Genomic DNA, 27637 nt, shown 5'->3' on the forward strand with positions numbered 1-27637 from the left:
TTGATGCTTAACAAACCACTGAGGGGCCTAAATCAACTTTCTGTACCACTTGTGTACAGGCCAGCAATGTAGGCTGAACTCACCTGAACAGGTCAGGTTTCAGGTGGGCTCTATAATAGGTCTGTCATCAGTTGTAAGTCAAGTGTGGGTTGAATTTTTTGATGGTAGTTGGGCTATCTCACGTATCTGGAGCTGTGGTTGGTGCGCCTTGGTCTACCTGTCTCATTTTCCAGCACGCTAGCTCAGACTTGTTCACATGCTGGAAGCAGCTGTCACAGAGAGCAAGCAGAAACATGCGAGGCTTTTGAGTCCTAGGCTAGGAACTGGTACACCATCTCTTCTGCAAGAGCGTGTTGGCCAGAGCAAGTCACAAGGCCAGGCCCAAGTTCAGGATGGGGGCAAAGAGATTTCCACATCTCCGTGGGAACAACTGCAAAGTCACATAGCAAAGGGTGTGGATAGATGTTAAAGGATTATGACTAGTTTTTAATCTCTTGTATGTTTGTTGAAGCTTCTGAAAAGTACAAGAGCCATGATAAAAGGAGCTTATAAATCCACCCCCTGACTCCTGTTGATTTTTGTTGTACACACTGCTAGACTTGTATCTATAGCTTTAAACATTTTATTGCTGTCCGTGTATTTGTTCTCATTTGTTTGATTGCAAGTGACTTTTTACTTTTGATGTTTTTAGTTTCATATTTGTTTATTTTGTATGAACTGTTCACATAGACTTCAGTCTTAACCTTGTGAAGTAGCATTTATTGTAAACCTAAGATGAGCAGGAAATTTAGCGAATAGATCATTATCCTATTTTGTGTGAAAAGGCCTTGAACTAGTATTGAAAAGCAAGAAGAATCAGAAGGTTTGCAACTTGAAGTACAAAATTATCTTGAATTTGTTTGTATATATTCTGTGATTGAGCTGGGAAGATGAAATATTCATGGACTAGGGCCCAGTAGAATTTTCCTAATACTCTGGCACATTCTTTATACTATTCATTCACTTGTGGGGCTAATTTTGGATATTAAACAGATGTCTATTTTTGATGATTGGCTTAATCCAACTGGGTACATTGTCAATGCCTGAGCTTACACTATATATATAAGATCATACTATAAACATTGTTCGGTACTTTGCAAATCTTTTCCCATACATTTACATTTATACGAATATGTGTTATACAGAACATACATATACAAATAATAAAATGTGTTATGTGTAACTATTCTGTAATTTGCTTGTCTTCCCAATTTATTTTGGATACATTTTTAGTGTCAGTTCACAAAAATTTAGCTGATTTTTTGCTTGTAAAGTTTCTTGGAACATACTATAATTTATTTTTTCTCCTATTATGGAGCTTTGAATTGTCTGTAAATTCTGCCCATTCTAAACAGTGCTGAACTAAACATTCCTACTTATATATATTTAGGCATATGGAAGGAGAAAATTATAAGCCTGATTTTTTTGTAGTATAAACTTTTAATTTATATTTTTAAATTTTATTCTTGTTTTCTATAAACTTCTTACAGTCTTTCATTAAGCCCTGAGTAATAAATAATTGATGAAGGCAGAAACTGTGAATCTCCAAATGGCAACTAATGAAAAATTGGAAGGATCAGGTATTACTGACAAAGATACTATGGGGAGACAATATTCAATATATAACTATTTATAGCCTGAACTAAAAATTGAAAACTGAAAATGTTTGTAAGACATTTAACTTGGAAATACTAAGAATAAAATGCTTACATTTTTATTCTCCTGTGTATCAGAATTTAGCCTGTTCTTGTATTTTTAAAACTTTCTGTGTTCTGTTAGAAAAAGTGTCTTTTTAGTCTGTTTATTAGAAGTTCATTTTGTAAGAAGTAGATCTCAATAGTTTAATGTTACCTCCTGGGAAATGTCACCATTATATCTATATGGGCTATACCCACGGGCTGGTTGTTATTGAGAGCAGCTTCTATCCTATTATTTGGAAATATATATTTATTTCCAAAAGTGTATTATTTGGAAAATATACAGTTTCTAAGGGTTTTTTTTTTAAAGTTGGCAAAAAAATTAGAACTTTTTTCTTCTGTTCTTTGCAGCTTGCCTGTAATGATTCTTCTTCTCCAAGAATGTGGTTGTTTCCATTTATTAAAACTTTTAATGTTCGTGAATAAATTTTGTAGGTATTACCATTATGTTTGGCACACTTTTTTGTTAGGGTTATTACTAGGTGTTTCATTTTGTTGTTGTTGCCGTTATGGGTTAGATATTTTTTCCACTACGTATTTCTAATTGGTTATTATTGGTATATGGAAAAGCTATTGATTTTGTATGTTAACATTGTGTTTGGAGACCTTACTTGATTCTCTAATAATATTGCAGATAATAATGTTAGTAATATTAATTATCTTAGATGTTCTAGGTAAAAGGTCTTATTCTCCATAGCTAATGATAATTTTACCTCTTTTTTCCTCCAATAATTGATGAGATAGTTCTTTTTTCTTTATTAGAACTGTCTCATCCTTTAAAAAATTTTTTATTGAAGTATATTTGATATACGATATTATATAAGTTACAGGTATACAATATACTGATTTACAGTCTCTAAAGTTTATACTTCACTTAAAGTTATAAAATATGGGCTGTATCACCTGCGTTGTACATTATATCCTTGTGGCTTGTTTTGTTTATTATTTTGGCTGTACTGAGTTTTTGTTGCTGCCTGGGCTTTTCTCTGGTTATGGCTAGTGGGGGTACTCTCCAGTCATGGTGTGCAGGCTTCTCATTGCAGGGCTTCCCTTGTTGTGGAGCATGGGCTCTAGGGCGTGCGGGCTTCAGTAGTTGTGGCATATGGGCTCAGTGGTTGCAATTCTTGGTCTCTAGAGCATAGGTTCAATAGTTGCGGTGCACAGGCTTAGTTGTTCCATGGCATGTGGGATCATTCCAGACCAGGTATCGAACCCATGTCTCCTGCACTGACAGGTGGATTCTTTACCACCGAGCCACCAGGGAAGCCCCTATTTTTAAATTTCTTAATGGATTCATTGAAAAAGTGCTGCATCACTGATCTGCTTGGTGACACAGAAAGTGGTATTCTGTAGAGAACATGTGCACTAATGATTATTTGTCAAAAAATGAGTGTGAAGAATTAGATTCTGAAAGTAGAGCCTGACAAATGGCTTAACTAACTTATTTTGCTTATATTTTGTTATGTAATATATAGAGGTGGTCTGTAATATTTGCATCAAATTAAGTCTAAAGTTTTTTTCTTTCAACAAGGAATAAGAATTCCAAATGTTGTGTAGGTTTAACTCACTGTTCAACTAAATTTAAGTTTAATTTTCAAAAAAAAAAAAACCAAAACAGTTTAATTTTCTTTCTTAGAGGTTCATAAAATAATGGAGATTTTGCAATTGACTGTGAAAATTAAAATGTTCTTTTTCTATGTCCACATAATTCTTTTTGTTAGGCAATTTTTTTTTTTTTTTTTTTTGCTTTTAAACTCTTGACATGCTGATGGAGAATGGCTTTAAAATAGTGCCGCCCCTCCAATTCAGCATTGCATTATTTTCTTTATTATTTTGCCAGTTTTTCTTGTAAGAATCTGTATGAATGAATTTCATTCATATGTAGCTCCTCACTATAGCAAATGTATAGGAAACTAGTTACTAAAGGAATTCGGGTCTTAAATATGAAAAATGGACAATTGCTACTAAAATGGTTGGTGGGTGAACTTACACTAAGTTATTCGATGCTGTGCCATACAGTACATGAGGAAAAAAACCCCGAAGAGTAATGGCAAAGATTGAACAGGGTGTGTTACGAGTCTGGGTGAATTTTGGCATATACACCAAGTACACCGATGCACACTGTGGAATAACATCCATCTCATAAAAGCTTTTCTGTTAAATACGTGAGACAGGAAAATGTGATGAGGCTAGCTTTGAGATTGTGGTAAGGCGTACAATGGCTGCTTTATCACATCTTTGCTTTTGTGATATATTTTTTGCAAATTATTTTGAGAGGAGATCTTGTTTGTCTCATTGCGCCAAAGTACTAGAAATGTGGGGTTTTCAAAATAACTAATTATCAAAGAAAAAGAATTAGCATGCATTTGAGTTTCAATAGACCCAGGACTTTTTGTTTCAAGTTCGTAAAAATATTATTCAGTTAAAAATAATGGGTAAATTAGAAAACAAATTTCAGTGGTAAGTGACATGACCTCCTGAAACAGTAACACTTGTAAAACATTTGAAGTCTTAAAATCATATCTGTAAAAGTTAGTGTGAGAAGTTTCCTGGCTATATATAAGATATTTGCTGATTCTAGCTTGATGTTGTGTTTACATTTAGACAGTTTGATGGGTTATTGGTCTTTATTTAGCAGTTGAGAGTCTCTAGCTAAAAGTTGATGGGAGTGCACACACAGATACTAAATTTATGTCTTTCTACCTTCTTGTCTTTAGATCATCAGAACTCATTTCAATTCATCCAGATAGATTAGGAGTTCACAAATACAACACCAAATGTGACCCCACTTCTTTTATAGCTGGATAGGTGTCTTAAATCCTCATTTTCTCTATTTGTACTAGCATTTCCAAACACAGAGCTTATTTTACAAGGTCAGTCTACAGTACCTCTATCACGGCTCTCATAAGCTCAGTTTCCCATAGTTGGTTTTCAAAGACATTTCTAATTTTATGTACCTGCCCATCATATCATACGTTAATTTCCTCAAATGTGTGTGAGGCTTGCTAAGGTGGGTCAACTCCTTTTAAAAAACTTAACATTAAAAACTTCATTAAATGTTTCAGATCCAGTAGTTAAAAATTCATTTCATTTGAATTTTCAAATGTAAATTTCATAAACATTTAATTAAGTGTTTCAATTAAAACTTCAAATAGAAAGGTTTCAGAAATTGTGCAAAGGATTCCTATATATCCCTCTCTCAGCTTCCCTGGTTATTAACCTCGTGTGTAACCACAATAGTAATGATCAAAACCAGGAAATTAGCAATGATATAACACTGTTAACTCTACTACACACATAATTCAAATTTCACTAATAGTTCCACTGTGTTTTTTATTTATTTACCATTGGCTGTGCTGTGCACTGTGCAGGATCTTAGTTCTCCAACCAGGGATTGAACCCGTGCCCTCTGCAGTGAAAGCATCAAGTGTTAACCACTGGACTGCCCGGGGAGTCCCCACTTACATTCTTTTATGGATCAGGAACTGATCTAGAATCTCTCCTTATTGTTACTTTTCCATAGTCTCCTTTTTTGGGGGACAGAGTTTTTCTTTTTGGTCTGTCCTGATCTCTGCATTTAGTTTGCTTTCTTGTAGAATGTCTTTCTTCATGATTAGGTTCAGGTTATGCCTGTTTTTGGTCAAGAATCCGTACGAGAGACGCTGTACCCTCTCAGTGCATCCTGTAAGATGACATGGCCTTCTTTGTTTACTCGTTTTGGCATTTCCATTAGTCGTGTATGGTACTGCGCTGCTTAGAATGCCAACTTTTTGCCTTGGTGCATCTATCCACTTCTCAGGACCTACCTTTCCTTGTGGTTTTCTCTATTTGCTCCAGTTCATGTGCTTTCTCACTTTTCTGCTTTCCTTTTTGCCTTAAGGCTGAGCTTGTCACGTGGCTGTGACCTGTAACCAATATGGCCCCCAGGATGCATCTCTGCTTACTCCCTTGTGGTATTGAGGCTTATTATTACCCATTTTGTGCTGTCCACACATGTTCCCAATGATAACATGGTTTCAGTAATATCAAAGTTTAGCACCTAGTAATTTTATTTATGGAAAGTTAATTTTACTTTCTAATTAGATAGTAGCAAGTAATATTAGGGGCTTCCCCCGTGGCTCAGTGGTTAAGAATCTGCCTGCAATGCAGGAGCCTCAGGAGCTGTGGGTTTCATCCCTGGTTTGGGAAGATCCCCTGGAGGAGGGCATAGCAACCCACTCCAGTATTCTTGCCTGGAGACTCCCATGGACAGAGGAGCCTGGCAGACTACAGTTTATAGGATTGTAAAGAGTCAGACGTGACTAAAGCAAATTAGCACGCACACATTTATTAATATTATAACAAATATATTGACAAATATGATAGACCAGTCAATAGTACATTGACTTTCTAATGTGAACTATTAATCTTTAAATCTTCAGTAATTTGAGGGGCAGAGGACTGGGGAGATTGTGTACAACAGTATTTGATTGGTAGAAGAAACTGCATTTAGTTTTCTTCTTCATGTATTCTTATCTGTAACATCAGTGTTAAAAGTAGTTTTTTGTGTAGAAGTGAAAATTACCAAGAAATATGACCATGATTAATACCCTCAAATTTAAAAGGAGCATTCAAGAAAGTAACAATGTAATATAGGGATTAATTTATGGTTACAGATCAGTTTTGTACAGCAAATGGTAATAGAAATAAGAATAGTGTTCTTGGAGTGAAAACTTTATAGTCTTAGTGACTGTACCAATGAATTATTTTAAACTGTAAACCTGTTTTCTTCCTAAGGACTGAAAGAACACCTATAGCAATTAACTTAATGTGTCCTCATTCTGCTTCTGTGATGTGGCAGGTAGACACAGGCTGCTTTTCATGGTTTCCAGGTGAGAGCCTGGGGCACAGAAGTAATAGGATGCTTCGTCAGAGATCGGCGGATTAGATGCAGACACAGGGCTGGGAATGGCTCTTAGGTGGGTGCCTGCCCTCCCCCTTCAGACTGTAAATCCTGGCAAATGAGAGAGGCTTCCTCAGGTGTGGAGACTTTGAATCTGCTGATAGTAATCAAGCTGAGTGAAGTAATTCAGAAATACACTTTCTTTTTAAAAACAACATTTAATGTTTTATCACAGCATCATGTATAATGCAACATGATAAAACCCCACTGAGCTTGACATCTGTGGGGAAACGAGCATTACTGTAGATTAGTGCCAGGGCAGAGAAATGACCCTATTATCTCTGTAACGGTAATACTGTGCCTCCCAGGGAAACTTGCATCATTAAGAGTGAGCTGTTATTCTCTTGCTGACTCTCCACAGGTTGTTAATATATTAAATCAAAAAGCATTGCAAAGTTTTTCAAAGAGCTTTGGAATATAACTCAAAAGTTTCACTCTTCAGCTTGACCTGAAACGTCATGTATATCTGTGTTTACACATGTATACACATGTCTGGACATGAACACTTAGACACATCTCACAGCTCCATTTCTTTGCACACACCTCCTCTTTCTATGCGAAAAGCCTCCTTTATTTTCTCTTAAGTACTTCTTTATCTCTAAGATCTTTGCTTTTTCAGTTTCACGATCTAGCATCTTGCATGATGTCTGCATCTGTTGGGTACAGAGTGACTGTTAAAGAAATAAGCATATATTTATATTCTACATCGTGTAATATGTCTATAATTTATACACTCTTCCATATTTTAAAAATACATTTAAGAAGACCTGTAAGCATTACAACAAATTAGAAGAAAATTGAGAGGAAAGAAGGAAGAGAATGGGAAATAAAAGGGGCCAAGCGTAAGCTAATTCATGCCATGAGCCTGTCAGTGTATATGTAATTTGATATGTGTATTTGCAACTACAAAGGGAGAATATCTGTGGAACTTACAGTATACATTTAAAAATCCATCTTGTCTGATTTTTGAGCAAAAAATTTCATCTTTTATTTGGTCTTGGAAAGCTCTGTCTGTCTTTAAAGTCACACATTTTTGTCAGTCTCTGGTGCTGAAGGGTTTCTCTGTGGGATGCTCATTTGTGCCAAGACTAGAATGTAATCAGCATGTGGTGAAATGGAGGGGCTCAGTTAGTCCCACTGCTGTGAAGATAGGAATCTGTATTGTGATTGCAGAGGGGCCCTTCAGTTCCTGAAGTTTCACGCTCAAACTCCTCTTACCTGCTCTTTTTCATAAAGCATTATCCATGGTATAGGAATGATGATTGGAAATAATAACCTTCTTGTGAAATAAATGTCTTCTTAAGTTAATAAAACAAAAAAGTACCTGTGAATTACAGTGTGCTTTCTTAGATGACCTGTTTGCCAAGTTTAAATAAATGAACATTTAAAATTGTATTCTTTTTTGTTGAAATGTAATTGATTTACAATGCTATATTAGTTTTAGGTGTACAACATAGAAATTCAGTAATTTTATAGTTCACACTTCATTTAAAGCTATGACAACATAATGGCTGTAATTCCCTGTGCTGTACAATATATTCTTGTTGCTTATCTGTTTTGTGCACAGTAGACTCTGTGAGAGTCTGGGAGACTCTGGCATGATCAGAAACTCATGAGGAAACAGCACAGAGTCCCATTTGCAGCTTAAAGAATGACTGAAATAAGAGCGTTTGGCTCGTTCTGACAGTCCCATTACAGTAGTGGATCAGGAGGAAAGTGGACCAGGGGCTACAGTGAGCACAGAGGAAGTTGCCCTGGTGTCCAAAAGAAAATCCACTGATTGTCCCCCCCACAGTTATTAATACCCAGGGTTCCTCAGGTGTAATTAGGATGGGAGCTTGTGTGGGGGCCCCTGGGCACCTTCAGTCCTGATTGCCTTGAGAGTCTGACCCCTGGGGCCTACCCCTCAGAGGGCAGTCTTTTCTCCAGAATGGTCCTTTGCAGACCAGATATGGAGCTGGGGATGGCTGAGATGCCCGAGGACAATCCCACTTGAGGTGCCCCCTCCTATCCACAGTAATAGCAAGTCCGTCCCTTTTCACCTGGGTCCCTCTTGGCATTTCCCCTCAGGCTGTTTCAGAGCTGGTCTAACAGTCATTTTGGGGCTTCAGTCTTTTGCCTGGTTCATTTTTTTCACCATTCCTCCTCATATTCTCTACCATAATAGATTGTCTGAGCCAGTTGCAACAGATTTATCTAAAGACTGATCTGGTCCATACGCCTGTTTTAGTAGCTTACTGTGGATATCTGGAGCCGACTGAGTGAGAAATCTATCTTTTAAGATTATTTGTCTCTCTGAACTTTTGGAATTAATGTCAGTAAACTTGAGGAGAGCCTCCTGTAGTCTGTCTAGGAATTTACCAGGAGTTTCTTTCTCTCCCTGTTCTATGTCAGCCAGCTGAGCATAGTCTAAAGTCTTAGCGTGTGATTGCTTGAGTCCTTCAAGAATACATCTGACAAAGTGGCTCTGTTATGGGAACTTCTTGGCTCCCAGTAGGAAGGAGGGCTATTTCTTGTTCCCTCTTTCCCCTTGTCTCATGTTCAAGCCATTCATCTCCAAAAGTAGTAGCTTCTTCCAAAACTCTAGTTTTTGAGGGGTCAGTGTCTATTCCAAGACATACATTACATCTCTCCAAGTAAGGTCATAAAGCAAAGTTAGTTCTATAAAGGCCTCTATGTACTTTTTTGGATCCTCTAAATAGGCCCGACCACAATTGGGACTGTTGGAATTTCTACTGAGACTGAAGCAACCCCTCCTTGGAAGGGTGCCCTGACTCTCAGCCTGTTCAGCTGGGAGTCCCAGGTACAGAGGCAAAGTTAGAAGACAGGAGGGAGCTGACGGTTTCACACCCAAATCTGCACCCTTCGGACATGAGTCTGGCATGTCTTGAAGAGGGATAAAGAGCAACACATATGGCACATCTACTCATTTCTCTTATTTTCTACAGAACCATTCTAGTTGTAAAACAGTAATAATTGAGACCTTTCAACCAGTCAGTGTTCCCCATCTTCCAAAGGATACTGTGGCCATTCAGTATCACAGAAATTCAGATGTGTCTTTTTTTTTTTTAAACTCTGGGGATCAAACTTCTCCCAGTTTTTAAAAAATACATTTTAAAGGAGTGGTTATGGAACTGGAGATAACCAGATCTAAGAAAAAAGCGGCATCCAAAGCCTTGGCTTCTTTCCACTGGGGACATCCCTCTCTGCTCTAGATGGGAGTGTAGACAAACTTTCCACCGAAGCTTTCCTTCCCTGGTCGGACTTAGCCTGTCCCTTACTGACGCAGGCATCTTATTCGTCCCTCCCGGTTCTACCACCAAGGCAAAGTGGAAATGCACCAGGGGTGGACCTGATGGCATCCCAAACTGATTTTGAGTTCCGTACCACTAAGACCTTTGTTTGATTTGTCCTTTTCTCTGACACCACCCAGAGGGTAACAGAGCAGCTTTCCTGGAGTGTTTCCCAAGCTAGGACCACTAGGGGAAGCATCCGTCTTACATGTGTCTGTGCACATTCCTGGGTTACATTCCTGACCGCAGTAGAAATGGTGAGTCATAAAGGGACGAACAACAACCAAGCTGTCCCTTCTGAGTGTCGCCACACCAGTAGAGCAAAAGAGGTGATAGGGGGTTGGCCAGTGAGGAAAAAGTGATTTTTGTCCTCGAGCTACTAGGGCCAGTCCTTCCAGTTCATTCCCACAGATTCCACAAAAAGAATATCTAAGGAGTTGAGACAAGAGCCATCAGAGAGCCGCCTCTGATCCACTAAGAGCTGGCGCTACCGAAGGAAGAAGCCCATTGTACTTCCAATCTGACCAGATCCTGCAATTCCTGATCTGTGTCCTCAAAAACCTCATGGTCACCAGCAATGCTTCTATCCATGTAGATGGGAGGCAGAGCCGTGACAAAGACTCCCTTTCAGGCCGCTGGCCCCTGAGGCAGGCAGCCAAGAGGTGACCTCTAGCCTGAGAGATGTTCCTGGAGCTAGAGCTCCGCCTCGCTCCCAAATGTGCTCCTGTAATGTTCGGCTCCCAGCAAGGCTAGGCGCTTCCATACACGGGGTCTAAGTAAAAGTACATAGTAACAGCATGGATCACAAGTCCCTTGAAAGTCCATGATCTAACAGGTTAGGTTAGTATTTCTAATTCCCGGGCAATCACCATATGGTCAAAGAGACCAGGAAAAGCTGACCGAGGAAGGGAAGTTCGGTCCACAAACTTCACCCATTTTGTCTGCTCCCCTTGCAGGGAAATTGGGTGTTTCTTGGCGTTGGCAGGTCAGTATAAACCCCTGACAAGGCTCCCTTTTCTGGGACTGCCTTCGGTCATTATGAGGCACCACGAAACCACAGAGAAGAGCTCATCACTTGCTTTGTGCAGGGAATGTCATTCATTCACACAGGCATACTGAAGAGTTAGTAAAGCAGAAAACGTGTATACTGAGAAAGGAGAGAGGCTAAAGCTCTGAGTGTTCTTACCTTGTCCTGAAGATCCCGGACGAGCCCCCAAGATGATAGCTTACAGTGAACGTTGTTGGATTTGTGATCTCCGAAGTAGACGATTTAGCTTCGGGACCAGGCTTGATCACTCAAGAGCTTTTGTGTAGTAGAGTTTTATTAAAGTGAAAAAGGGACAGAGAAAGGTTCTGACATAGACATCAGAAGGGGCATGGAGAGTGCCACCACATTTAGGTCTTTAATCCATAAAATTGTAATCTTATTTTTATCCTCTCAGGATTAAATTTATGCAAATCTAAAGAGAGAGTTTTTTTGGTTCTTTTTAATATGTCTCTTCTTGAATCTCGTTCTTGGCATGCTTTTATTTTTTTCAATGGAAGATTAAGCCTTGTTTGCCATGTTGTCCCTTAATTAATTGTTAAAGTAATGAGGCCTTATTATTCTGGGTAATTTATTGAATACAATGAAGCAGTTAGTCACCCACTGGCAAGTTTTCAAAGGAGGTGGGCCAAGATGCCAACCCACTTCTTTTGGTGCTCCAGCCCTTAGAGTTGTGTGTTCCAGGGATTTGCTAATTACTAGCCGGCAACTGATTTACAAGGTGGGAAAGGCTGAGCTCTTGAATGGTGGCCATGGACTCACAGGCAAGGCAGAGCGTGTACTGGCTTCCAGCCTTGACTTTTGGCAGGAAGACCTTGCTGCTTGGGGAAAGAAGACTTGAGGATGGCGAGGAGCCTGTATGCTACCTTTGGCATACTTGCCAGATGTTATCAACATTGTTCTTAACCGTCACTTTAGTTGAGCAGCTGAGAATTGCTGAGTAAAATGTATTACTCCGGTTGAATATGTCTGTTTTCCTACTTGACTGTTTCTTTGTCCATCCATCCCTCCATATTTCCATTGGTCCATCCATTCATCTGATACTGGATTTAAGCCATCAATGAATGGGCTGTAATTGACCTCTGGAAGCACTGTTTGGAATTGAGGCTGGGAAACATTTTCTGCAAAGGGATAGACAATAAATATTTTAGGTGTATAGGCCATGATGTCTCTTGGAACTACTCAGCTTTGTTGAGGAAGGGCGAGAACAGCCATAGGTAATATGTAAATAAACGGATGAGGTTGTGTGCCAAGAAAACATTGTTTACAAAAGTGGACTTGCCTACTCTTGGTTTAGACATTTGGAAGTATCTGACTGAATGAACATAGTTTGTGTGCTACACACACACACACACAAAGAAAAAAAGCCTTAAAAAGTGTTTTTGATGCTCTTCTAACAGCTATGTGTCAGGTTTCTTGGCTTAATTGTCATCTGTGTTGAGGTTTACCCCCAGAAGTAGTTTTATAAGTTTTACTATTTTATTTGTTCATTTATTTCATTAAACATACTTATGATTTAAAACATTCATTTCTCTCTGGCACTGGTTAAAGACAAGTCATTGGATTGGAAATATAAAAAAATACAAGTGATAAAATTTTCTACTGTATCACTGATAGCAGCACCATTAAATTTTATAATTTTTAACTTACAAATATGATTTCAAAACTATACTTCAGATGTGAAAATATGACCAAGATATACTGTTGAGTGGAAAAGGAGATTATGAAAGGGTTCTAAATAGCATGTACAGTGTGATTATGTTTGTGGAAAGAAAACAAGATTTATATATGTCTTTAAACTGTGCAGGTCAATCTATATGCAAATTTTTTGACTACCCATTACTGTGTTACTACAGGACTAGAGTTGGTTGACTCTGAGGATGTGGAGGATCAGCTCTAAGTTGTATGCAGATATTTGACTGCATGGAGCGTCCTTGCCCTTAGCCACCATGTTGTTCAAGAGTTAACTGTGTATGCATACTTACATACTGTAAATATCTGAAAACATAGTGAATCAGCCAGGGTTCTTAATTTTTTAGTGGTGAGATCAACTTTGTCCAATATAAGTAGAAAAGATTCATTAAAGGATAACAAGTAGCTCGGAGATCCCTGGAGTACCTAAGAACCAGGGTTGTGTGTGTCTCTGTGTACTCAGTCGTGTCTGACTCTTTGCAACTCCAAGGATTGTAGCCCTCCAACTCCTCTGTCCATGAGATTTCCCAGGCAAGAATACTGGTGTATGTAGCCATTTCCTTCTCCAGGGAATTTCCCTACCCAGGGATTGAACCCGTGTCTCTTGCATTGGCAGGATTCTTTACCCCTGAGCTACCAGGGAAACCCAATATATCTATATTTTAATACCCCAAATTTCATTGCATAACTGGTGTTGTAAAGATATTCCAGCAGGTGGCAGTGGACATGGGGCTGTATAAATGTCTGAATCACTGATACCACTGAGCTTGGATGCTGGATCTGCCTCCACAGTTGCCAGTATTCTGGAATACTTGCTGGTCTCTTGTGTCATTGGCTTCCAATTCACAGTCTGTCATGGGTGGGTGCATTTGATGGGCAGAACCCACGTTTTACGCCCTTGCTGCATGGGAAGCTGCGAAAGTGAATATGTAGACCTGACTTATGTAGTGGGCAAGGGACCCTGCTTCAGAAGGATCATAGGAAGATATTTAAGATCTTGTCTTAAAGATATTTCAGATCTTGTTATCTTGCTGGACAACAGCAAGAGTGAGAGCTGTCCACTGCAGGCACCCAGGAAATTGTTGGCATTGATGACTTTTGGACAGTAGAGTTGGAAGGGCTGACTGGAGAGCAGAGGGAACCTTTTATTTTACTCTTCTGTGCTCCTAGAATTAAAAAAAAAAATCTCATATAATTTGTACAGCAGAAATTAACAGAACATTGTAAATCAACTAGAATAAAATTAAAACAAAACAAAATAAGGCAAATTCACATAACACTGATAATAAAAGGACTCTGGGGGAAAATGAAGAAAAGGGAGTGACCTTTTCTCCTTATCTCTTCCATTGTTATCCTGCTTCATGTGGTAATTCAAGAAGACTTCCCATCATCATGGGGGCAATTTTGTTTACTCAGTTTCACCTAAAAATTCATTATGCCATTTCCTCTTGAGTTTGATCAACTCTCGGTTACTTGCACTTTGTTGGGCAGAGATATCATGAAATGGTTTTCTTTGGGATGCCAGTGATGTATTCTTCCTTTGGCTTGGTGGAGCTGATTTAGTTTGTCTCTTTGAGGTCTATAGAATTCAGATTTGAAAATTGAGGTGTTGTCACCTGCCATGGTTGGTGAAAGTGTCCATAGTTGCAAGATGCAAAAATAAAATATACTTAGAAAGTAGGCCATATTACGTGTTTTTTTTTTCTGTTTTTCAAGCACTCATAAATTTCTTTACTCTTTGATAGAAAAGTTTTCTGAGAACTTAATTCAGTCCAATGAAGTTTTAGCAGGCATATTAAAATCTTTTTAAACTTTATTTTTGTATTGTTTTATGTTTACAGAAAAAGTATGAAGATACTACAGAGTTCCCATATACCCCTTTATTTACATCTTATGTATGATACACTTGGTATAATTAATGAACCAATATTGATGAAACATTATTATTGACTAAATAACAGATTTTATTAAAATTTTTTTAGTTTTTCCCTATAGCTGATTTGATTGTACATTTTCATCTGTGTAGTGCTGTCATATAGTAATTCTATTTCAGTTATAAATAACTTCTGGAATTTGGAGGAAGAATAAATAAAGCTTTGCCACAATGAAGTTCTTATATTCTTTTTGCACAAAGTTGCATAAGAATAATTAACCTTACATTTTTTTCCCCTTCGTTTTATATTCAGTGGAGCAGGTTCCTGTAGAGCCATACAACATCCCCCTTTCCCAAGCTGAAGTCATCCAGGAAGGGAGTGATGTTACTCTAGTTGCCTGGGGCACTCAGGTCAGTAACCACTACAGCAGCTGGTAATGCCATCTTGTGTGTGGAAGCTCTCATTTAAAAAGTATATATTTATTTTTAATCAAAGGATAATTGCTTTACAGTATTGTGTTGGTTTTTACGAAACATTAACATGAATCAGTCATAGGTTTACCCAAGTCCCCTCTGACTTGAACATCCTTGCACCTCCCTCCCATCCCACCCCTCTAGGTTGTTACCGAGCCCTGGTTCCGAGTTCCCTGACTAATACAGCAAATTCCCATTGGCTATCTATTTTATATATGGTAATGTATGTTTCCATGTTTCTCTTTCCATACATCTCACCCTCTCCTTCCTCCCCCCTGCACCCCGCCATCCCCAGCTGTGTCTGTAAGCCTGTTCTCAATATCTGTCACTATTGCTGCTCTGCAAATTGGAAGCTCTCATTTTTAATGCTGATTCTCTGAAGCATTAAAAATGTCTCCCTTATTTCTCAAATTTAAATCTTGTTTGATGCTATGTCTGTATCTGGTACTGATTTCTGGTTGAAGGTAAGATGCCTTTCCATTCATATGCATATGATGAAGCCTTTAAAAATACATTGATAGTTTACAAAAATGTATTCAGTAGACACTCTCTTTTGAAGCACACATTAGGTATCCTCACTACTTGTTGCTGCTTTTGACATACCATCTTCTTTTTTTTGCCATTATTCTTATTACGTTATTGAATTAAAGATTTAAAAATTCTGTAGTACTTTAGAATTTTCAAAAGTCACGCACAGGACTTCATGTAATCCCATGATAACCCCCTCCTTTTTTTATCCTCCATCCCTACAGTTCCCCTCCTTGCTTCTCTCTCCCCACAGGTAACCATTAGTTTGTTCTCTGTGTCTGTGAGTCTGCTTCTTCTTCTTTATTTACTAGTTTGTTGTATTTTTTAGATTCCACATGTAAGTGATATCCTGCAGTATTTGTCTTTCTCTGTCTGATCTTTTTCACTTAGCATAATGCCCTCCAAGTCCATCCATGTTGCTGCAAATGGCAAAATTTCATTCTTTTTTTTTTTATGGCTAAGTAGTGTGTCTGTCTATCTATCTATCTTATCTATCTATCTATCTATCTATGTATATATATCTCACAGCTTCTTTATCCATTCTATTGATAGATACTTAGGTTGCTTTCATACCTTGGCAATTGTAGATAATGTTGCTATGACCAGTGAGGTGTATGTATCTTTAAAATTAATGTTTTTCTTTTTCTTTTTTGTATGTATACCCAAGAGTGGAATTGCCAGGTCATATGGTAGTTCTAGTTTTAGTCTTTTGAGAAACCTCTGTACTATTCCAGAGCGGGTGCACCAATTTACATTCCAATAGTGTACAAGGGTTCCCTTTTCTCCTTTTCCTTGCCAACATTTGTTATTTACGTTCTTTCTGATGATAGCTATGTAGACTTCCTTGGTGGCTCAGATGGTAAAGCGTCTATCTACAATGCGGGAGACCCAGGTTCGATCCCTGGGTTGGGAAGATCCCCTGGAGAAGGAAATGGCAATCCACTCCAGGACTATTGCCTGGAAAATCCCATGGACAGGGGAGCCTGGTAGGCTACAGTCCTTGGGGTCGCAAAGAGTCGGACACGACTGAGCGACTTCACTTTCCTTAACTTTCACTATGCTGACAAGTGAGAGGTGATATCATGTGGCTATGATTTGCATTTCCCTGATGATTAGTGATGTTTTCATCCCATCTGTTTCCATCTCTCGTGATTACTTTGCTGGCTATCTGGACCCATCCACTGGTTCAGCCTCATTATTTCATACCTTCCCCTAGTGAGCTGATCTGTCTTAGTTTTCCTCAGAGCTTATTATCATATTGCTCTATTTCCAAACTTTTAAGCTCAGGACTCATTCTCTGCCCATAACCTTCTATCTCTCTTTGGGACTGACAAGTATACACTACTGTATATAAAATAGATAATCAACAAGGACCTACTGTTATAGCACAGGGAACTGTATTCTTTACTCTGTAATGGTCTACATGAAAAAGAATCTAAAAAAGGGGATCTATGTGTATGTGTAACTGATTCACTTTGCTGTATACCTGAAATAACACAACATTGCAAATCAACTATTCTCTAATAAAAATTAAAAAAAAAAAGAAATGATCAGCTTTTATTTTTTCTGTGAAAAGGAGGTGCCTCTTATTTTAGAAAATTTAATACTGTAAAATACAAAGAAGACTATGAAAATCATTTGCAGTCCCACAGCTTCCTTCTCTCTTCTGCACTTGACTTTTGGCTGGGAGAGCTGCGGCCCTCATGGTTTCTCACCTCCTGAGGGATAACCAGGCTGCTTGTTGTGTCACATCTGATGATGGTGCCCATCGTGGGCTTTGTAAACCTCTTCTGCTCTCCTTGAGTCCCCCTTTAAAAAACTCACCCTCAGCGTGTGTCCTTGCCTCTCCTTTTAACAGATCAGTTAGAGTGTGTTGGGTTGGAACTGCACCTTGCCTTTCCCTCACACCATCACCTGTGCTGCCAGTTCTTACCTCTTTTCCTTTTGTTTTCCGAGAAGTGTCTGGTTTTCACAGCTACCTTTCCAAATCTGTTTCAGAATATATTCTGTTTCTCCTTCTCCAGGACTGCTTGCTATTCATCAGCTGGTCCCTCTCTCCTGCATCGTCAGTTTCTCCTTTCCATGTCCTTCTTATTAAAAACAAAATGTGTCTCTCTTTTCTATTTAAAAAAATACTTTTTTCTATGCCACCTTTCCTTTAAATATCAGTGTATCTTCCTCTTTTATCATTAAACTTGAGCAGCTACTTTCTATTCCCTATATTTAATTCCCTCATTATTTTTTTTAACTCATTTACCTATGAGTTCTGTTTCCACTAGTTAAAACTATTTTTGCTAATATTGCTAATCTTTCTAATTGCTAAATCCAGCCCTTATCTCATATTACTATAGTATGGGACACCAACTGGCTACTGTCTTTATGAAACCTTTCTTTAGTTTCTGGGATATATTGTCTTCTGGTTTTCTTTCTGTTTAACTATTTTTTTTTGCTTGTTTTTGTTTTTCTCCTCCTTCCTCCTTTTCCTCCTCCTCTTCCTATTCTTCAGCTCCTACTCCTCTACTTTGCTCTTTAGTGTGGGTCACCTACAGGGTCCTTTGATTTTTGCCCTTTACTTCTCCTACATGCGTTTTCTAGAAACTCAACCTACTGCTATGACTTTATTAACCTTCTCTGTGTTGGTATCTTTGGAATCAGTATCTTTGGCACTGACTGCTTTCCTTTTCTCCAAGAATCACTTTCCATCTGTTTTCTGGACGTCTATATCTGATTATTTTGTTGGAGTACTGGGCTTCTACATCTAAAAGAAATTCTCCTTGCAAATCAAGTCCTCTGACCTTAAACACTGTCTCTATTAAGAATGTCAGAATTCACCTAGCTTTTCTCTGTAGTCATCCTCTGCCTGTTTTCCTCTCTTTTTCAGGTTCATGTGATCCGAGAGGTGGCTGCCATGGCTCAGGAGAAGCTTGGGGTGTCTTGTGAGGTCATCGATCTGAGGACTATACTCCCTTGGGATGTGGATACAGTTTGCAAGGTATGAATAGAGTGTTGATAGTGTCCTTTCCTCAAAATCTGTTTACCAAAAACCCTTTCCCAAATTTGTTGGGCCCCTGTAAATAATTATTTTAAAATTGTGAGCTTCCTGAGCCTTTTCAACCAATTTTAAAACTTCAAAATTTACACCCTGAATGAAACGTATGAGCTTGCTGCTCAAGGAAACAAATTGCTTCAGGATTTTTCCCTCCCACGGTTCTGTGTTTAAAATATTACAACTCCTGTTCTGCATGCCGCTAGCTCGGATTGACTTGTGTGAGTAACGGACCAGGGCAAATGAGAGCATATCAGGGCTGTTGGAGTCACCTGGGTGTTTAAACTTCTTATTGGTTATGGTTCAGTAAGCCAGGTTTAATATAGCCAGCTGAATGGTTTAGCTGAATTCTCATTTTGTTACTTCTCCAAAAAAGAAGTGAGGTGGAGTTTTTTTTTTTAAAGCAACTTCTTTATATAACTTTAATAATGTGGATCACAGTTTCATATTATGTAATGGGATTCTGGCTGCTCTGATTTACAGTTTTCTATCTAAGTAGTCTCAAGAACTTTGGCTTGTTGAGATTGATCTTGTTCTTACTGTTAATAGGATTCATGTAGTCCCCTCTCAAGAATATAGTTTAGTTCTCATTTATTGGCTGTAACTGATATCTTTCATATAATGTCTAGATAAATTGAAGTGGATCTGTTACCAAATTGGTATATAAGGAAGGTTAAGTTCTTTTTTGTGTATGTGATGGTCTTATCTACTAAAGTTTAGGTCACATTGCGTGTAATTTTTCTTGATCTACTTTTATAGCAAATGAGTCATAAGACTGAGAGTATTCTACGTTTATTATATTCAAGAGTTTTGGCATTCTTGTAGCTTTTATAGGCTGTTTCTTAGGTTATTACATAAAAATAATCTGCAGTTACTGCTGCTATAAAAGTATAGTTTAGGGTGTTTGTTCATGCTTAGTCACTAAGTCATGTCCAACTCTTTGCAACTGCATAGACTGTAGCCTGCCAGGCTCCTCTGTCCATGGGATTTTCCAGGCGAGAATACTGGACTGGGTTGCCTTTTCCTTCTCTAATAGCATAAGGTGTTTTTATGTTTAATAGTATAAGGTGTAGTGATTGTTTCATAATTTAGAGGAAGATTTAAGGTTTGTTCCAGTAAATGTTCTGTAGACTCACTGGACACTATGGAGACACTTGAGATGGTTACAAATGGCTTCAATAACATTCTAAGTCCTTATATTTATAGTTTTCATAATAAAGGGCAGTGTTTTAGGTTGAGCTACTTGTAACTACATGAAAATAGTGCTTTTTGCAAGCATTTTCAGGTCATGTCAGACATTGTTTCCTTTCAAATAGCCAGTGTTCCAAACTGTGGTTAAACAGGGGCCGATAGCCTTTGCCCCAGAGTGCACTTCTTGTTTGCAGGGTGTCTCCCTCACTTGCGGGTTTATATTTATAATGTGAATGGAGCTTGTGCATGAGCATGTGATGCTATGTCATGGTGCAGTGGAGAGAACTGATGTATGGTTGGAACATATATTTACATGTGTAAACCTTATTTAAATATTTATATACATTATATATTCAAAAAAATTGAAGCAGCTTATGGTAAACACAAATGAACTAACACTCTAGTTGATAACCATGAAAGTAAAGTGAGAAGAAGTAGAGGAAAAAAGAGGTGGGAAATTATATTTATATCAGTTTCCCACTGATATAGTGTGAGCACTAACCCCATCCCCATCCCTCAGTTCAGTTCAGTTCAGTTCAGTCGCTCAGTCATGTCTGACTCTGCGACCCCATGAACCGCAGCACGCCAGGCCTCCCTGTCCATCACCAACTCCTAGAGTTTACTCAAACTCATGTCCATCGAGTCGGTGATGCCATCCAGCCATCTCATCCTCTGTCGTCCCCTTCTCCCCCTGCCCCCAGTCCCTCCCAGCATCAAGGTCTTTTTCAATGAGTCAGCTCTTCGCATGAGCTGGTATTGTTCCCATCCCTACCCTTTATTAAATCTAGCAGTCTCATCTTTGTATGATCCTGGAATGTAGACCCTGTTCCTTAGGACTCTGCATGACTGGAGATGATGAAAGAGGAGACTAAAAGCCTCTACTGAACAAGGAAGAGATGCAGCAAACCTCTGACTGATGCTTTCATCATGTTATTTTTCTAGCTGATGACCCTCCAGTTACAGTAGTGAAAACCAGCTTATCATTTCTTGATGACTTTGAGTGTATTTGTGCCTCTCTTCATTGTTGATCATGGTACATCTTCAGTTTTCTTTTCATGCACAAAAGAGAAAATTTTTGGTACTTGGCATCTTCTAGGAATCAAAGATGATTTTAAGAAAGAGGGCCCTATAATTAAACTGATTTTAAAAATGAGATTTTTTTGTTTGTTTAATAATAATTCAACTTTTGTTTATCTTTAGGAATTCTATAGTAATCAAGATTTATGTTTTTCTCTTTCAGTTAGTGCTGTGTTTTATTGGTTGTTTTTGTCTTATGACAACATTAAATCTCTCAGCTTTATTCATTACATGTTAAACTCAATACCAAAATACATCGCTTGGAATACCTAGTCAAGAAAAGCCTATTAAAGGTAAACATAATTTATTGAACATAAGCATTACCATACTGTGCATAGTAAAAGGGCTCTGGAACATTGGTTATTGTGATCTGAATTTGACTATGTTTTTAAAATGTAGTCATACTTTCTACTTAAGCTTTAAAGCATTGTTTGAAAGTTATAAACTGGAATAGTTGCTTGGCGACAGAACAACAGAGGTTTTTTTAAATTAATTTTTTATTGAGGTGTAGTTGATTTACAATATTAGCTTCAGGTGTACAACACAATGATTCAAAATTTTTATAGATTATATGCCATTTGAAATTATAAAATATTGGCTATATTCCCTGTGCTGTACAATATATCCTCGTAGCTTATTTATTTTATACATAGTAGTTTGTACCTCTTTACTCCTCTCTTACCCTTCTCCTGTTCCCTCCCCTCTGGTAACCACTAGCTCATTCTCTGTATCTATGAGTCTGTTCCTTTTTTGCTATATTCACTAGCTTGTTGTATTTTTTAGATTCCACGTGTAAGTATTTGTCTTTCTCTGTCTGAATTATTTCACTGAGCATGATGTGCTCCGGGTCCATCCGAACAGCAGAGTTTCTGATTGTTGCTCAGAGAAGCCATGAAGTTGGAGACTGTAGTGGGACTAAGAATCATAGTCAGTTTATCTACTCAATTCTGAACCTCATATTAAACAGTTAAGCTGGAAGCCACTGGAAAGCAGAATAGAAATCCTTGAGTTTTGAAGTACTTAGGAGACAGAGACCCACCCTAAGGCCTGGGGGTTTCAGTAGGGGCAGAGTGGTCTAGGAACAGTGATGAGAGTGGCAAGACCTGAAATGAGGGGTAAAAGGACACTGACCTGCAGCTGCTCTTTACCTGCGGACACCAGTTTGTCTCAATTAGAAGCTGAGAATCCAGGTGTGTAGAAACTTTGTTTCATGGGGTTGTAAATAGCTCAGTTGGTAAAGAATCTGCCTGCAATGCTGCTGCTGCAGCTGCTAAGTCGCTTCAGTTGTGTCTGACTCTGTGTGACCCCAGAGACGGTGCAGCCCACTAGGATCCCCCATCCCTGGGATTCTCCAGGCAAGAACACTGGAGTGGGTTGCCATTTCCTTCTCCAGTGCAATGCAGGAGACCCCAGTTCGATTCCTGGATTGGGAAGATCTGCTGGAGAAGGGATAGGCTACCCACTCCAGTATTCTTGGGCTTCCCTTATGGCTCAACTGGTAAAGAATCTGCCTGCAATGTGGGAGGCCTGGGTTCAATCCCTGGGTTGGGAAGATCCCCTGGAGAAGGGAAGGGCTTACCCACTCCAGTATTCTGGCCTGGAGAATTCCATGGACTGTGTAGTCCATGGGGTTGCAAAGAGCTGGACATGACTGAGCGACTTTCACTCATTCACTTAAGGACAGAATTGGAAACTTGAAGGGTCTTAAACACATAGTCTCTGTCTTAAGATACATACAGAGCCAAATTCTCACGCTCTGTATGATAGCACCTAAGCAGAATGATCTGAAATGCGAAGCTGTCACTTGATGCTGAAGTGACAAAGGCCCATCATACTTTCCATTGAAAGCTGTGGCGTCAGGTCTTTGTTTAGAGGCAGTCAGAAATAGATCATATCTTCCCAACCTTCATGCACCTCTGCCCCTCTCAGTTCCTTATTGAATTAATGTACTTTACCTTATGCTCTATCTGCCTAGAGCAGGGAGGCATCTTCTCATCTCTTGGAACCTCTTGTTGCTGTTCAGCTGCTTACCCCTGTCTGACTCTTCATGACCCCATGGACTGCAGCACTCCAGGCTTCCCTGTCCTTCACCGTCTCCCAGATCTTGCTCAAACTCATGTCCATTGAGTCAGTGATGTCATCCAACCAACTCATCCTCTGTTGCCCTCATCTCCTCTTACCTTCAATCTTTCCCAGCATCAGGGTCTTTTCCAGTGAGTCAGCTCTTGGCATCAGGTGGCCAAAGTATTGGAACTCCAGCTTTAGCATCAGTCCTTCCAATGAATATTGAGGGTAGATTTCCTTTAGGATGGACTGGTTGGATCTCCTTGCAGTCCAAGGGACTTTCAAGAGTCTTCTCCAGCACCGCAGTTGGAAAGCATCACTTCTTTGGTGCGCTCAGCCTTCTTTATGATCCAACTCTCACTTTCGTACATGACTACTGGAAATACCACAGCTTTGACTGGACAGACTTTTGTTGGCAAAGTAATATCTCTGCTTTTTAATATGCTGTCTAGGTTTGTCATAGATTTTCTTTGAAGGAGCAACCATCTTTTAACTTCTTAACAATCAGCATTCAATAAAAAAAATTTTGCAAAGTATATGAAGAGACAGGACCAACTGAGCAAAAACCAAGAGAAAAATAAAGCGATAGAAAGCAGAAACACAGGTGATCCAGATATTGGAGTTAGCAGATGAGGATGTTATGATTATCATGTTTAGAAACATAGAGAAAAAAGAAACAAAAGAGGCAAGAAGGCATAGAATTATTATAGAAAATTGGAGTGAAAGTGTATGTGTGTGTGTGTGTCTGTATCAAGCATTGTAGAACCAAAAAAGATTTTTTTGACAGAACTCAATGGATGTATTTAAAAGCATATTGAACTTAGCAGATGATACGATTAATGAACTAGAAGGCAAGTTAATAGAAAATGTCTAAACTGAAGGACAGGGAGAAAAAAATAGACTAAAATAGAAAGGAGCATAAAAGACATTTGCAATGTGGTCAAAAGATCTGTCATAAGATTAATAAAGGAGAAGAGAGAATGAGTTGCTCAGATACAATATCTAAAAGTATTTCTTATGAAACTTTTGTAATATCAGCCCACAAATTCAAGATGCTTCATGAACCGCTAAGAGGGATATATTCAAAGAAAATTACACCCATATACATGATGGATTGACTTCTCAGATTGCTGGAGATGCCAACCTAGAATTCTCTACTCAGTGAAAACATTCCTTTAAAATTAAAGTGAAATAAATAGTTTAAACAAATAGAATTTGAGAGAATTTATCAGCAGTGCATTTTCACTAAAAGATATAATGATACATGTTGTAATCTCTATAGAGTAACAACTGAAATAATAGTGAAAGTATATATCCAGCAAATTAAAAAGGGAAGTGTAGATTAATAAAAATATTGATTAGACCACAAGAAAGAGAGGAATACATGTACAAAAAACAGTTGTCTCAATAGAAAACAGTAAGATGACAGATAAAAGTCTGGATATTTTTGTAAAGATTAAATGCAGATGAACTAAATAATTCCAGTAAAAGACTGAGATTTTCAAACTTCATTAAAAAATGACAGTGATAAATGTGCAGCTTAAACGAGATATGCTTTAGGGACTTCCCTGGTGGTCCAGTGGCTAGGACTATGTGCTCCTGTTGCAGGGAGCCCAGGTTCAATCCTTGGTCAGGGAACTGGATCCCATATGCTGCAACTAAAATCCTGCATGCCACACACAGGGTCAACAATCTCACGTGACACAGCTAAGACCTGGAGCAAATAAATAGTAAAAAAAAAAGAGTATAACAAATTAAATAAAGAGAAACGTGTAAGTATGAGGACACAAAAATTAGAAAAGTATGGAAAAAGAAAGCTGCTATAGTTATACTAATTTTGAATAAAATTTTAAGGCAAGAAGTGTTACTAAAAATAAAGAGGAATATTTCATAATGCTAAAGGGATTCATTGACCAGAAGATGTCACATTCTTAAATCTGTCATGTCCTTAATAGCATAGCTTCAAAATACATAAAGCAAAGGAAACAAAGTTAAAAGGAAATAGACATATCCACAATCACAGGGGGAGACTTTGGCCCCTCTCTTAAAGGCTGATCAGGCAAGGAGACAACATCAGTAGTATGGAAGGTCTGAACAGTTAGTAAAATTGTGCTCATTGTGCACCCAACTATGCAAGAAATCGTTCTTTTCAACTGAATATAGAACATTTGTCAAAAGTGACCAGATGCTAGGACATAAATATAACCTTAACAAATTTCAGAGTTTGAACTCATTTAGAATGTGTTCTCTGACAATAGTAATATTCAGTTAGAACTTGAGGGGGAAAAAAAGACATCCAGAAAAGCCCCAACTTCCTGCAAATTAAATAATTTATATTTAAATAGCCATGGGTTGTAAAAGAAAAATTGCAACAAAAATTAGAGAAGACACTGAACTGAATGGTTATGAAGATACTACCTATCAAAAGTTTAATGATTCAGCTAAGCTCATGCTCAGTGGGAACTTTATAGTTGTAGATACATTTATTTAGGAAACAAAAATAATAACAAAAAAATTAATTTCAGTTTCCATCTCCAAAAGAAAGATCAAACCTAGAGAAAGTCAGAAGAAATTAAATAATAAAGAATGGAAATCAATGAAACAGAAAATGTGCAATAGATGTATTTAATAAACTTCAGATCTTTGAAGAGACTAATATACTTGATAAACTTTTAACAAGACTGTTTGAGTAATACACTTGATAAATCTTTAACAAGACTAATGAAAAAAATGGCTCAAACAAAGTGACAAATGCTAGGTATAATTAAAAATGATGGCAGAGTCTACAGACATTAGAAAGGCAATGAAAAGATATTGTGAATAATTTTACAAATAAATTTTGGGTGTAATGGACAAACACCTGGGAAAATACAAATTTTTCAAAATTAATCAAAGAGGAATTAGAAATCCAGAATAGTCAGGTATCAAAGAAATTGAATCCATTTTTATCAAGCAAATGCAAGCAAGCCCTAGGCCCACATGGCTTTACTGGGGAATTCATTAAGACACAGCACTTTTTTTTTTCTTTAAATTGAAGTATAGTTGATTTACAGTGTTGTAAAACACAATTTAAGCAAAGTTTTGCAGACAGTAGAACAAGAGGGAAAACTTACAGATTCCGTTTATATAACCAGCTTGATCTTTGTATCATACCTATTTAGGGCTGTATATAAAACAAAAATATAGACACATTTTTCTTGTGAACAAAGATGGGAAAATGAGAAACAGAACACTGGAAAATCAAATCCAGTAATTGAAAAGGCCAATGTGAGGGTTTATTTCAAACGAGCAAGGAGTGTTTGAGACCACATTCACAGAGGGTTGATGCAATTCCCCACCTGAACAGAAAATGGCAAAAATAATCTTATTGTCTTGCTAATACAGAAAAATTGATTTATTAAAAGTCAATATTCATTCATGGTTCAAATATCTTAGCAACCTACAAATGTGAAAGGGAATTCAACTATATTAACTTGGTAAAGAGTAACTTTATCTTTGTTTTATAAACAGTATTTAATTTGATAAAAAATAGGTTTATCTTATATCTACAAAAATAGCTATAAAAAGCCTGTGGATAAAATTTCCAAGTGAAATTTTGACAATTTTCCCCTTGAGATTAAGACTGCAATAGGATACTCATATTTAAAGGCAAGAGACATGACAGTTACATGGATTGAAAAGGAAGAAATAAAACTTATCCATAGATAACATGACTTGTTTATAAGAAAGATCAGTAGAATCTACAGGAAGATTATTAGAATTAAATGAATTTACCAAGGTCTCTGGAAACAAGGTCAATATACAACTGTATTTTTGTATATTGATTGTCAATACAATCGATTGTATTTTTGTATTCCAGCCACAGAAATTGATACTTAAAATTTGATAATAATGGAAATGTTTGAAATTAATTTGAAATGTAATTAATTCAGAAGTTGGTAATATTTTTAAAAACATCAAAAATCAAACACCTAGGGTGAAATGGAGTGATGTGTGTATAAAAACTACGCAGAAAAGCCACAGAATATTTAGAGAAATTAAAGGAGACCCACCCAAACAGAAGAGCATAGTATTTTAATTATTGCCTAGGCTATTCTTGGCCTTACAATCTTGGAAGAAGAATAAAGCTAGAGGAATTAATAGTCACATATGTGATAGGCAAACTGTGTTACAAGGTTGTAGGAATTACAACAGTGTATTGGTGTAGGTGGACATATAGACAAATGGAACAGAATAAAAAGTAAAGAAACAGACCTGTTGATTATTTGATTCAGGACAAAGGTGATTGCAGTTCAGAGAGGACAGATGGACTTTTTAGTAAATGATGCTGTTTTGGATACCACAGAAAATAATTATGTTAACTTGTAAAACACAAATGTCAGTTTCAGAAAATTGCAAATCTAATTGTGAGAGAGAATATGATAAAGCTCTTGGGAGAACAGATGAATGTCTTTATGATCTTGTACAAAGATTTCTTAACTAGAACAAAACAAAACAAAAACTCAGAAACGCTAACATTAAAATAAGTTGTTGAAAATGAATTTCATTAGTTTAATTTCATTAAGAATTTATTGGGAATTCTCTGGTGGTCCAGTAGTTAGGACTCCATGCTTTCACTGACAAGGGTGTGGGTTCAGTCCCTGGGCCGGGATCTAAGGTCCCACAAGCTATGCGGT

General features: G+C 37.8%; 1 protein-coding gene across 1 annotated transcript in view; it reads left to right on the forward strand.

Annotated features, from left to right (window-relative positions):
• Positions 1–27637, forward strand: part of BCKDHB (branched chain keto acid dehydrogenase E1 subunit beta) — a 256037-nt gene that overhangs the window by 70951 nt on the left and 157449 nt on the right. The window contains exons 7-8 of the mRNA XM_043889865.1: positions 14895–14992; positions 18465–18575. Coding sequence (XP_043745800.1) covers positions 14895–14992; positions 18465–18575 — 209 coding nt within the window. The remainder of the gene's footprint in view (positions 1–14894; positions 14993–18464; positions 18576–27637) is intronic.

Source organism: Cervus elaphus, chromosome 28 (assembly GCF_910594005.1).
Source record: "Cervus elaphus chromosome 28, mCerEla1.1, whole genome shotgun sequence".
NCBI classification, from domain to species: domain Eukaryota; kingdom Metazoa; phylum Chordata; class Mammalia; order Artiodactyla; family Cervidae; genus Cervus; species Cervus elaphus.